Genomic DNA, 13803 nt, shown 5'->3' on the forward strand with positions numbered 1-13803 from the left:
CCTAGCTAAAGCGCATTCAGGACAGACGTTTTACAGTCCAGCTTAAAGACAGGACATTTACATTCAGCTTAAAGGGACAGGACCAGTTCTACAGTCCAGCTGACAAGGGACAGAAGTTAACAGTCAGCTAAAGGGACAGACAGTTCACAGTTCCAGCAGTCACGCTTAAAGGGACAGGCAGTTCTACAGTCCAGCTTAAAGACAGACATTCTACAGTCCAGCTTATAAGTGACAGCGTCAGTTCTAAGCATCAGCAGTTCACGTTAAAGGGACAGGACAGTTCTACAGCTTCAGCTTGAAAGGTGACAGCAAGTTCTACCAGATCCAGCTTAAAGAGGACAGGGACAGCTCACAGTCGCTTAAGAGCAGACAGTTCTACAGTTCAGCTTAAACGGACAGCGACCTATCTCCAGTTCTACAGTTCGAGCTTAAAGGACAAGACAGTTACTACAGTCCAGCTTGACAGCATACGCACGCTGGACAGGACAGTCTACAGTTGCGCCAGCTTAAAGGACGGACCAGTCTACATTCACATTGCAGCTAAATAGGACGAGGACATGCTTCGAATTCCAGTCCAAGCTTAAAGGGACAGGAACCAGTCTCTACAGTCCAGCTTAAGAAGGACACTACAGTCAGTTAGGCAGGACAGTTCATAGTTCAGCAGTTCAGCTTAAAGTACAGGACAGGTTCTACAGTTCAGCTTAAAGGACAGACAGGTTCTACAGTTCAGCAGTTCAGCTTAAACAGACAGGACAGTTCTACAGTTCAGCTTAAAGGACAGGACAGTTTCACAGTCAGCAGTTCAGCTTAAAATACAGACATTCTACAGTTCAGCTTAAAGGACAGGACAGTTCTACAGTTCAGCAGTTCAGCTTAAAGGGACAGACAGTTCTACAGTTTCAGCTTTAAAGGACAAGACAGTTCTACAGTTCAGCAGTTCAGCTTAAAGGACAGGACAGTTCACCTAAAAAGACACCTCACCTTAAAGAGGCATTCAGCTTAAAGACAGGACGAGTCTTTACAGTTCAGCAGTTCAGCTGTGAAAGCAGGACACTTACCTTAAAAGACCCGCACCTTAAAGGTCAGTTGCAGTTTGTGAAGAAGTCACCCCAAAGTCAGCAGAGTCCGTACCCAAAATTCTGATTGGCTGCCTTTGCCAGATGCGTCAGTCGTGAAACCCAAATGAAGGAACGTTCACCAGAAATCACCCCATCTGCCAAGCGGCACCCTAGCGGCCTGGGGAAAAAGTCATGAGATCGCGGCACGGCAAAAACGCAAACTACAGCCTTGACAGGTAACCTTGGGTGACCCACATTGGAACTTGTTTCTTTGAGGAGTTCAATTTTGTATTTTGAATATGCCACGATGCCTGTGAAACAAACAACATTCATGGATGTAAGCAGCATCAGGTCATGAGAACAAATACTAACTTGGTGTAGTGCAAGGGAGAATGGAAGTGACAGTAGCTGGGGAGTGGGATTTTCAGGATGACACCCTTACTCGGGGGGGCGCGCTCCGTCTGCGCTACTTCCTGAAGTCTGCGCGCTCGCCGGCTTACTGCTACTTAGAGGCCGATTTTAGGCACAGGCACCAATTTCGTCGCTCGCCGGCCCGCGCTCCGACCAGACTCGGGCGGCCCGGCGCGCGCCGTCGCCACCACGTTTCAGCCGGCGCTTCCGCGCGCGTTTCCCGCGTCCTCTCGGCGCCGCGCCATGCTCGCGCGCGCCGCTCCTCGGCTCTTGCTATGCCTCACGCAGCTGTTCTTTTCTGTCTAACGGCCCCCCTGCCCATCTAGACACCTGTGTTTGTGTTGTAATGTGTGGACTGCCCTAAGCTGGCCTGCCTACTAATGAGACTATTGTTGTTTTTGTTGGGCCCTGTCATCAAACGTCTAGCGGGATGCAGCAGGAACAGGCACACTCACAGATCCAGTATGTTTCACTGTCTAAAACCAGCAGTTCGGACTAGGGCTAGCATGACATGAGTATTTAGTGTCTTTATGGTCATCTTAGGTGATCTACCTTACCATTACATCTGTAGTGTTGACAGTGGTTTCAGTGTACAATCGGGGTCCAGACCAAATGGTCATTGGAACAGTACCACAATGAGCGAGGGAAGCTCTGTAAGTTACCAAACCATTCTCTACAATTAAACCGGTGCCATTGTCATCCAAGTTCTTCACTTAAGACTCCATTGTTATATTTAGATACTAATTAATCAGTATTTGGACATAGATCACTTGTAGGTTGTTAGCTTGACTTTCATGGTGAGTCACTCATGTTGCCTACTACCATACAAAATTCCTAACCATGGGAGTAAGGGAACTGAAAGGTCTTTTCATTTTGTACAAAAAAATAAGAGGATTTTTAGTAATTTAGCAGGACGCCTCTATCCAGAGCGGGCTTACTTATACAGAGCAATTAGGGTTAAGTCGCGCTGGTGCGCTACAAGGGCACAGTTGGCTCGGGAATTCGAAACCAGATACCTTTCCGTTCTGACCCAATGCTCTTAACTAAGTTACCCGTAAGTAGATCAACAACAGCATCTTCTGACGAGTCGCAAGCGACGGAGGTTGACCCACAGGGCAGTTCAGCCAAAGAGTGGTCTAGAGGGTGCACCCATGGCCAGAGGCCCTAGTGTTTGCAACAAGTCCAGCGGGGATGACAGGCGCACGGAGAACCACGAAGCTTAGACAATCAGACCCCCACTCTATCACAGGAAAGCTCAATAGAGGACTTACACAAAGAAAAAAACGGATGCGCAAGCATTTGTGCTCGAGTTGTTCATTGGGAAAACGTATCCCCAGGACTTTAAAAAAGCGCACCGTTGAGCCATGACCTCAAATAACATTTAGCAATAAAGAGAACAGTCGCTATAAAAAATCCGAAGCATGTACATTATGAGGCAAACCACAGAGGACGTGGACGCGTAGCTTACTAGCAGATAATGGCCAACCATTTAAGCTATCTAGCAATTAAGATAGACCCTTCGAATGATGTATGGACTTATTCAAAACCTATACAAGTAGCATGACTGCACAAGTTTATTTAGCCAACAATGGTGGAGGCAATGGCTGCAGCGCGCGCTGGGCCGGAGTGACATGGCTGAGCAGACAGCCGTGTGCCTGAACATGCCACGAACGGATGGGAGGGTGTGGATTGAGCATAGGCCGCGCGGGTTCCCGCCAGACGCCGCTCCGATGTCTGGTGCGACACCGCGTGCGCGAAGCCAGTGTGCGACTAACGCACAACATTGAGAGTGTTGACGCGCGTGGAGGGCAGAAGGGATGGAGGCCGCCAATGCGGCGAACGACAAGGAGAGAGGCGCCCGCCCGGTGCCCCAAGGAAAAGCCAACCGCAAAGGCACGGCCCCTCAAGAACGAGCGTGCAACCACCTCCAGACCGGGTGCGCTCAATCTGGGCCCAAGGAGTGACAGTCAGCCCCGAGTGGGAAGCGACCCAGTAGGACGAAGTAAGGGGAGCTGGGGCAGAAGACGTCAAGGAGCGGACCAGAACGGTGTCGGGAGGGTGAGCAAGGTCGAATGCCACGTACATGACTCGTCATGACAATAAATTCTACAGTGAGTTGCCAACAGAGAGACGGGGGCTCAGGTCTTTAAGAAACCCCGCTTGACTAGCGTGAGGCTTAGCTTGTGCAATGATTAGAGTGTGAAGCCTTGCAGTGCGCGCCCGAGCCCTGACGACACCTGGATGCGCAGGCCCCCAGAGGGTGCCGTCCCTCCGAGTCCCCTCACGTGCCCCCTGCATCTGCCGGCCAACCGATGGCTATGTTTCCGTAACAGTACTCCCACCTACTTGCAACAGGGTAACCGGGAGTGTCCGCCTGGCCAGCAGGTCACCCAGTGATACGGCCTCTGGATAAAGTGTCTTCAGCACACGTACACCAGGGTAATAAAGTGCATCATCAATACAAGGGCATCATTGACAATGAGGTAGGCAAAGAACCGACATGACCCCAGGAGGAGGGAAGAGACGGGGACAACAGGGCCACGTGAAAGTGTCACACAAAGTAAGCGCCAAACTAAGATAAACACGAGCGACCACCAAGGTTCGTGATCTAGGTACGACACCCATATTAGTGTCACTTGAACCTGTACGCCCTAGCAGTCGGGAGGACGAACGAGTTGATAAACGACAGCGTAGCACGAGGTGGTTACTGAGCCTCGTATAAAAGAAAAAGTTAACAACAAGCAACATACAGAGGTGCGAATTAATCTCTTAATACCAGGCTCAACTCTCAGAGGTTTACGCAAAAGCAGGACCCAGCTCACTCTACTGGCCTAGTCTGCATGGCACGGGCGAGGTGTGCAGACACAATAATGTGTCGACGAAGGGCCGAAGACGCAAAGCAAGCGTCCTAAAGTCAGACACAAACAATAAGCAGAGAGCTAGAGTCAACTGGCGTAGTGCTTAAAGAATGAAAGAAGGAAACTTCTATTTGAACTATAAAATCAGAATACGCCCATCCGAGTGTTCATGAACCAGCGGCACAGAGGGTGAGTGTGCGGCTCACGTTGAGTAGGGAGCACATCCGCAGCACGGTCGTGAGGGCGCAGTGAACGCAACTTCACCTCTCCTTTTTCTATTTGGTGGCAGGCTCTAGAGAGAGGGAGTTGCTAAAACGACGCGTGACCTAACCGCTATTCAGCGCACAGGGCGGGATTACTCATGAAGCCATGAGCCAAACTCTAGCACCCACGCACCAAAAAGTTACAGGCCTCACGCGAACGTGATATCGCTCTTGATTCTGATAGACGATACCAAAACTAAAAATGGCTACGATGACACCCCCTCTCGCCTGACAAAGACCCCGTTTGCCACCCCGCGCAAGAGGCGTTCAACTCCCGGACGCCGCCAGACCGCCCCCCGCCTCCGTCACTCGCTCCGCCCGTCGGTGGAGAAAAAGGAACATGTCCACTACGTCATGACCTTCTGGAGACACACATAGCGGCGGCGAGACAAAGACAACAAACCGCGGCGCGCATCGGCGCGGGTTTGGGGGTAGTCGTGTGTAGTCGTGGCCCTGTTAACCGGGGTTGGGAGGAGCCGTGAAACCGCCGCAAAGATAGGCCTCGCCGGTCGAAACGGGGCCGTGCATCCCCAGTCATGCTGTGATCCATAGGATTCTGCGCAGGAGACGTAAGAGCTCGATGGATGCGATGTGTATGGCCCTTTGAAACGGGGACGTTACATGGTCACGACACGGAGTGATTGTTAGGACGCCAGACGACTCGTCGGGCCGTGCGGGATTGGAGATAGCATTGAGGGCCGGTTTGAGGGGGGAAGACGCGCAGGATGAAGTTCGTGCCACTACAACGCTACGGTACACAGAGACAGCACTTAGGTTTAGACAGGATCCCAGCTTGCTTTGCACGGTCGTTGCCCATCGTGGAGGGCGGTAAATGGAGGTCCGAGCGGCAAGTACGGGGCGAGGAAAGGAAGGGAAGGGAAGCGTCAAGGAAAAAAAAATGAAGGCTGCACGAAACCGAAAACGCATTTGCATAATCACGTAGTAACAAACAATAAGGGAAGTCAATGTGATATATAGAACTTACACAAGCAGACCCGTACTATGATAGCACAGGAAGGGGCCCCAGGGGCACGACGGGTAGGGCGAAGCCAGGTCGATGGGGGGCTCAAATAAGGGGTAGAAACTACTGGATAAATGGGAGATCCTCTCTCTCTCTCTCTCTCTCTCTCTCTCTCTGTCTCTCTGTCTCTCTGTCTCTGTCTCTCTGTCAGACCAATGTGTCGGCCCCGGCCCAGAGGAGGAAGATGTGTCTGTTTGCAGGCTTCCAGAGGAAGGCCGTGGTGGTGTGTCCTACTGACGACGACTACAAGCAGAGGACACAGAAGAAAGCCGAGACGGACGGTAAAGACGTCCCCGAGCACGCCGTACTCAAGATGAAAGGTGAGCTACAACAACCTAGAATACCTGACAGCCATAACACCTGTTACCTGTATCAATAACACATGAGAGCTTACATTACATTTGAGTCCTTTGGCAGACGCTTCTTTCCGGGCTGACTGACTGATTTGTTAGGGGTTGATATATCTCTCTGTTTCCCTCCTGTCCTCCTGTAGGTATCTACACCCTGCCGGAGCCAGGGGATTGCTTCAGTGAGGTGTGCTTCGTGGAGCTGCAGAAGGATGAGGCCTCCAAGCTGCTGGACTTGTACAAGGAGGAGAGTCGCTCCGCCCTGCCCCCAGAGAAGAAGGCCAACCAGGGGGGCACGCCGCCCAAGAGAGGGGGCAACCACCGCGGCCGTGGGGGCAGAGGGCAGGGGCAGTGGGGAGGAGGTCAGGGCCAGAGGGGGGGCAGAGGAGGCTTCCAGATCAGAGGCAACTTCAGGGGAGGTGAGCAATGTGTATTTGACTCTGTAAATAACTCTAATACTTGAGGTGTATGTTTGTGTACTTGGTATGTACAATATATATTGATCTGTGTGTTTGTCTCTGCCCAGGCCCAGGACCTCGTGGTGGATTCAGTCGTCCCCCCAGAGGTTTCCTCCCTCCTCCGGCCTTCCGAGGGGGCTTCTCCAACCGGGGCAACTTCAACAGGGGGAGCGGGGGCATGCCCAGCAGGGGGGGTGCACCCAGGGGGGGTCCTGGAAGGGGCAACATGGGGAACATGGGGGGTAATAGGGGAGGCAATATGCACCGAGGCAGCATGACCCGCGGAGGAGGAGGTGGAAGAGGACGTGGGGACAACAGGGGCAATTTCACACAGGTGGGTCACTAGTTACTATACCTGATAGTGTCCTTGACTAGGACTACACCGAGTCTGACTCTTATCAGCTGGAGTGGATTGTTGGATTATTTCATTTCTATGTAGTTTTCTGAATATAACAACAACATACAGTACATTTGTATAACCCACCAATCATACTGGAGGTCAGCTGGCAGTCCCAGGTGTCTGATGGCTGTTGTGTTTTCCGCAGAAGTTCAGAGGCAGAGGAGGCAACAATCGCAGCTTCAACAAGAACAGCAACTTTGGCATGAACAAGGCCCAGGCCTTCAACCAGAGCTGGCAGCAGGGGGTATGTACTGCTCCTGATGTAGCTGGACGTAGCGCAGCACAGGCTGGGCAATGTTTGCACCTTAGGACCAATGGAATGGTTCAAAACGCTTACCTTTAACCTCTGTCTTCCATCTTTAGTTCTGGAACCAGAAGCCATGGAGCCAACAGTACCACCCAGGATACTACTGAGCATGTGCGGTAGAGAGACTGACTGACAGCACACAGACACACCCCCTCACTACAAACCCCGTCCACCCCGGCGCATAGGCGTCAACTCCCGTTACGCTCCATTTTACCTTCTCCCCCTCCTCCTTTTTCCTCTCCTCTTCCTTCGTTTTAGGAAGAAAGAGCATTCAACTGCTGAGATGGACTGCCGGTTCTGAGACAAAGACAACAAACGCTTTCTGGGCTCCTTTACTTTCTGCGTTTTGATTTTGTATATTTGTATTGCTTTTACGTTTCAGAGCCGGAGCTCTCAAGCATTCGCCTTCAGAAACTTTGGCTTTCATCCAGCATGTGATGTCTCTTAAAAAACTTTTCAGGGTTCTGTGTTTTTATCTGTAAAGATGTACTTTTTACTACAACGATCATGATGATGATGATAGATATTTCTTTCCGATTCTTTGCTTTATATTATGTTGTTTTATGTTTTTAAGAATCAGGAGAGGCTAGCACTCACTTTAGACACATAGCATTTGTGAGGTGTCGTAATTCTAGTCCTGCTGCAAATACGTTTGTTTCTAGTAAGTAAAGTGAAGTTTAAGCTGTAATAAAAAAAATGATATGCTTAAAAATATATATATAAGTGTAATTTAACTAACAGACAGCCCACATAAACACAGGAATGGCTCTCGATGGTGCATCTTACTTGGTATGCGAATCCATATTTTTCAATGTCAAAGGTGTTAGAAAAGCCTTTGATATGAGAAGCACCGTCTCAGATAGAGTAGCTGTCTTGTTAAAATGAATAAAATGTCTTGCTATATCCTGCATCAGTTGCGCATACATCCAATCTAAAGACCAAGGCCGTCCTTCAGTAAGGCACTCCTTTATCTATCTTAATTGGTCACTTACATTAGTACTCCGTACCAGAGCAGATAGGCCATTCCATGGGGCACGTTCAGTGGAGCACAACGTTATCTAACATTCAGATCAGGGATGGGCAACTGAAGGCCCTCGGACCAATTTCAAAATKTGGTTGTTGATCAGCAGTTTATTGTTTGTAATGTCAGTCGCTGATAGTCACTCAATTAGCCCATGTCAGCTAAAATGTTTTAGATTGGTAAATTAGTCTAGCGGCCAGCTATCTAAAATGCAATCATGGTTGAATTACCTCCCGGAGGGCCCCCGTGAATTTTGTTAGTCAGTCTCACTCAGATATCATATTAAAAACAGCAAATTTTCCTCTCTGCCCCATGGCAAAATGAATAGAATGGCATGAAATCAGTTATAAAATTGCAAAATGTTCTCTACACCCCATGGCTAAATGTGTAGAATGGCASGCAATTAGGATCACTCTGGGATAGAACTGTCCTGAATAGAGCTGACATGATTCCTTAMACTACGTGTCCGAAAGGCAGGTTTGTTGTACGCAGTATTTTTTTTTATATCCGATGGGGGTGGGGGTCTGAACTCAGCATGAGGGACCGCAGTTGCGCCACAGTTCCATTCAAGAAGTAGAACAAAAACCACAGTTTTACATCAATGTGGTTCTCTCCAATAAACAATTCTTGGAAAAATGGGTTTTAACTGCCAACATTAAACATTTCACTCTTGGACTTACATGATCAACCTGGTCCTTAGCAGGTTTGTCTGAGTGAACCCAGCTCAAAGCGCTTAAAGATACTACACAGCAATGTAAAAACATTACTGTGTAGAACAAACCTACCTTTCAGACACTTAGAGTAAGGCACCTTCAATATGTCCGCTCCATTCATGAGTTCTATCTGCAACGTTCAGTATATTGCATCCTCCTGAACATGACCCTGTTTTCAACACCTCTGATATCCTACTATTAGCAATAGAACTAGGAGTTCTCACCACCACTGATAGCCTACTATTAGCAATAGAACTAGGAGTTCTCACCACCACTGATAGCTACTATTAGCAATAGAACTAGGAGTTCTCACCACCACTGATAGCCTACTTAGCAATAGAACTAGGAGTTCTCACCACCACTGATAGCCTCTGTTAGCAATAGAACTAGGAGTTCTCACCACCACTGTAGCCTATCGTTAGCAATAGAACTAGAGTTTCTCTCACACACCTGATAGCCTACTGTTAGCAATAGAACTAGAGTTCTCTTCAACACCTGATAGCCTACTGTTAGCAATAGAACTATGAGTTCTCGTTCAACACCTCTGATAGCCTACTGTTAGCAATAGAACTATGAGTTCTGTTCAACACCTCTGATAGCCTACTGTTAGCAATAGAACTTAGAGTTCTCGTTCAACACCTCTGATACGCTACTGTTAGCAATAGAACTATGAGTTCTCGCGTTCAACACTCTGATAGCCTACTGTTAGCAATAGAACTATGAGTTCTTCGTTCAACACCTCTGATAGCCTACTGTTAAGCAATAGAACTAGGAAGTTCTCACCACCACTGATAGCCTACTGTTAGCAATAGAACTATGAGTTCTCGTCAAACACCTCTGAAGCCTACTGTTAGCAATAGAAACTATGAGTTCTCGTTCACACCTCTGATAGCCTACTGTTAGCAAATGAACTAGAAAGTTCTCCTCACCACCACTGATAGCTTACTGTTAGCAATAGAACTAGGAGTTCTCACCACACTGATAGCCTACTGTTAGCAATAGAACTAGGAGTTCTCACCACCACTGATAGCCTACTATTAGCAATAGAACTAGAAGTTCTCCTCACCACCACTGATAGCCTACTRTTAGCAATAGAACTAGAAGTTCTCCTCACCACCACTGATAACCTACTGTTAGCAATAGAACTAGGAATTTGGCGCTAAAGGCTCAAATTCCTTTGGTAAGGCCTGGAAGGCCCCATATTGACAGTGACACAGTCCAACAAATAGACATTATTTTATTCTACAGTACCATGCTTTAAAGTGCTTAAGATTCCATAGTAATGAAATTTAAGTAACGATTTAAGGCCTTTAGTTGTTTATTGTAAATACTTTTGAAATTAATTTGATTGTAGAACTGTTATAAAAGGTAGTCCTTTTTTTGTGGATGGGGTCATTTTTGTTGGTTTTATTTTTTGAACTGTCAAGGTGCATACTTTCATTTACATTTGGAAATCAAATTGTCTTGAATCAGTGCTTTGTGTGAGTTCCACTGGAATATTTAAGCTGGGCTCATTCAGACGAAGCTGCTAAGGACCAGATTGATCATGTAAGTCCAGGAGTGAAATGTTTCAATAGGGGAGCACCCTGTGTATGTTGTGTGTGTGTTTACTGTTTGTCTAATAATTGCATATTGGAGAGAACCACAATGGTATATAACTGTTGTTTTTGTTGTATTTATTGAATTGAACTGTAGATTAGGCCTAAATGTATTTTGGGACCAACACAGTGGAATAACCCTGACTTCTCAGAGAAGCATTTAAATCAGGCTGAAGTAAATGTTACTACTGTCTACGGTTTCAACAGTCGTGTGGTACATAGCCTAGAGTGGGGTGGTGTGTTGAAAGAGTTATTATTGTCAACTCTCATATTTTTACTCRGTGTATAAGCAGTATAAACCGACTGACAAGGCTCATTATTGAAGGTGCCTTCAAAAGAAATTGTTACACCTGGACTTATTCCACATTTTGTTGTGTTACCGCCTGAATTCAAAATGGATGAAATCATTTTTTWAAGCTCACCCATCTACACACAATACCCCATAATGACAAAGTGAAAACTTGTTTTTAGAAATGTTTGCAAATGTATTGAAAATGAAATACAGAAAAATCACATTTAGATAAGTATTCACACCCCTGAGGCAATATTTTGTAGAAGTACCTTTGGCAGTGATTACAGCTGTGAGTCTTTCTAGGTAAGTCTCTAACGGCTTTCCACACCTGGTTGAGCAACATTTTTATTTATTTATTTTATGTAACCTTTATTTAACTAGGCAAGTCAGTTAAGAAGAAAATCTTATTTACAATGACGGCTTAGCCCCCCGGGCCAAACCCTAACCCGGACGACGCTGGGCCAATTGTGCGCCGCCCTATGGGACTCCCAATCACGGCCAGTTGTAATACAGSCTGGAATCAAACCAGGGTCTGTAGTGACGCCTCTAGCACTGAGATGCAGTGCCTTAGACCGCTGCACCACTTGGGGGCCCCATTTGCCCATTATTCTTTTCAAAATTCTTCAAGCTTTGTCAAATTGGTTGTTGATCATTGATAGATAACCATTTTCAGATCTTGCCATATATTTTCAAGTACATTTAAGTCAAAACTGCAACTTGGCCACTCAGGAACGTTCACTGTCTTCTTGGTAAGTAACTTCAGTGTAGATTTGGCCTTGTATTTTAGGTTATTGTGCTGCTGAAAGGTGAATTAATCTTCCAGTGTCTGGTGGAAAGCAGACTGAAGCAGGTTTTCCTCTCAGGACTTTACTTTCCTCGCAGGTTTTCCTCACAGGACTTTACCTGTGCTTAGCTACATTCTGTTTATTTTTTTTACCCTGAAAAACTCCCCAGTCCTTAATGATTACAAGCATACCCCTAACATGATGCAGCCACCACTATGCTTGAAAATATGAAGAGTGGTAAACACTTTGTATTCAGGACAAACATAACACTTTGTATTCAGGACAAATAAAGTTAATTGCTTTGCCACATTTTTTGCAGTATTACTTTAGTGCCTTGTTGCAAACAGGATGCATTTAAATAAATAAAAAACCTGTACAGGCTTCCTTATTTTCACTCTGTCAATTAGGTTAGTATTGTGGAGTAACTACAATGTTGTTGATCCATCCTCAGTTTTCTCTTATCACAGCCATTAAACTCTAACTGTTTTAAAGTCACCATTGGCCTCAAGGTGAAATCCCTGAGTGGTTTCCTTTCTCTCCAGTAACTGAGTTAGGAAGGACGCCTGTATCTTTCTAATGACTGTGTATTGATACACCATCTGAAGTGTAATTAATAACTTCACCATGCTCAAAGGGATTTTTAATGTCTGCTTTTTTTTATTTTTTACCCTTCTACCAATATGTGCCCTTCTTTGCGAAGCATTAGAAAACCTCCCTGGTCTTTGTGGTTGAATCTGTGTTTGAAATTCACTGCTCGACTGAGGGACAGATAACTGTATGTGTGGTGTACAGAGATGAGGTAGTCATTAAAAAATCACGTTAAACACTATTATTGCACACAGAGTGAGTCCATGCAACTTATTACGTGACTTGTTAAGCAAATTTGTACTCCTGAACTTACTTAGGCTTGCTATAACCAAGGGATTGAATACTTATTGACTCAAGACATTTCAACTTGAAATGTTTAAGTAATTTGTAAACATTTTGAAAAACATAATTCCACTTTGACATTATGGGGTATTGTGTGTAGGCCTGTGAATACTTTCTTAAGGTACTGTGGTATTATGAACCTGGGGTGTATTCGCTAGGAACCAAACAGAAGCAAACAGAACGAAATGGTGAGGGACTTACCGGAATATGTCCAATAGAAACTACAGTTTCCGTTGCAAAACGTTTTCCGTTCGGGGTAAATGTTTTATGTTTTCTGTTTCCAACTTCTGAATACACCCCTGGCCTGACATAACTATGTTACGTTAGTGTGGCGTAATAGAGAGCAGAGGACCATGGAACCAGGCCAGCCCAACCTAGCTTGACTGTCATGTAAATATCTTCTATTTCTGCTTCCATAGAATCATAAGGCACTATTTTGTTCCCTTTGAATGATATTAGAGTAGAAGGTACCGGTACATTTTATTTATGAGTCATGTCTTTAACGTGTGTTTTAAAATGAGATGAACAACAGAATGGACTGTGGTCACCTTCACAATCAAGTCTAATGCAAGGGCAACATGTCCCTTTTATGTTGTAAAATGTTGTTTTTTTCAACAAACTATTTTATTGCCCATGTCAAATTTTTGTTCTAGGTGGACTTTTATTAAGGAATATGTGTGGCACAAAAAAAGAACACAATTAGAATGATTAAGGATGGCATGCTCTGTAAAACAGCAGGTGATTGAAGTGAGGCTTGCTTGTCTAAGTGCTAGTGGATGGACACATTTCAAGTATTTGGTCTGACTTGTACTGTCTGAGACAATGTTTAGCATTTTGTAACATAGACTAAAACCTGTTTTTTGTTTCTTTCTTTTTTATTCCTTGCTATGTTTTGTATTTTGTTATGAGGAAAAAAATATTAAAATAAGATGGAAAAAAGCTGACCAAATACTTACTTTATTCCTTTTCTCACATTTTGTGGAGGTAAAGTGATAGTGATGCCCTTTTTGAAAGGTATGAATAAAACGGTTCAAAACGTGCGTATGTGTGTTCCACCACTTAAGCAGAGTAGAACATAGGTTCCCAACCAGGGGTACTTGGCCTATCCACGGTGGGTACTTGAGAGGACTCATGAGGCCATAGGATTACTGTCAAAATACGCATGAGGGGGTACTTCACGCATGAGAGGGTACTCCAGGCAGAGCTAAATTCAGTTGGTGGTACAGTAAGCGAAAAAAGGTTGCGAACCATTGGAGTAGAACACTATGTCTAGTAGAGTCACCGCAAGAGGGCGATACAATGTTGTGCGCACTTACCTGACCTCAGGTACCACTGATTCAA

The 13803-nt window shown here is 45.9% G+C and overlaps 1 protein-coding gene and 1 long non-coding RNA gene across 2 annotated transcripts in view; both read left to right on the top strand.

Moving 5' to 3' along the window:
• Nucleotides 1-7837, top strand: part of hnrnpua (heterogeneous nuclear ribonucleoprotein Ua) — an 18155-nt gene extending 10318 nt beyond the window's left edge. Inside the window, 5 exon segments of the mRNA XM_023994807.1 lie at nt 5759-5931; nt 6105-6377; nt 6485-6750; nt 6962-7060; nt 7180-7837. Coding sequence (XP_023850575.1) covers nt 5759-5931; nt 6105-6377; nt 6485-6750; nt 6962-7060; nt 7180-7230 — 862 coding nt within the window. The 3' untranslated portion in view covers nt 7231-7837.
• Nucleotides 7838-9289: 1452 nt separating this feature from the next.
• LOC139028247 (uncharacterized) lies at nt 9290-12361 on the top strand. The gene is made up of 3 exons (XR_011480440.1): nt 9290-9530; nt 9582-9683; nt 9825-12361. It is a non-coding gene; the product is annotated as an uncharacterized lncRNA (long non-coding RNA).
• The last annotated feature ends 1442 nt before the right edge of the window (nt 12362-13803 follow it).

This window comes from Salvelinus sp. IW2-2015, linkage group LG9 (genome assembly GCF_002910315.2).
Source record: "Salvelinus sp. IW2-2015 linkage group LG9, ASM291031v2, whole genome shotgun sequence".
NCBI lineage: Eukaryota > Metazoa > Chordata > Actinopteri > Salmoniformes > Salmonidae > Salvelinus > Salvelinus sp. IW2-2015.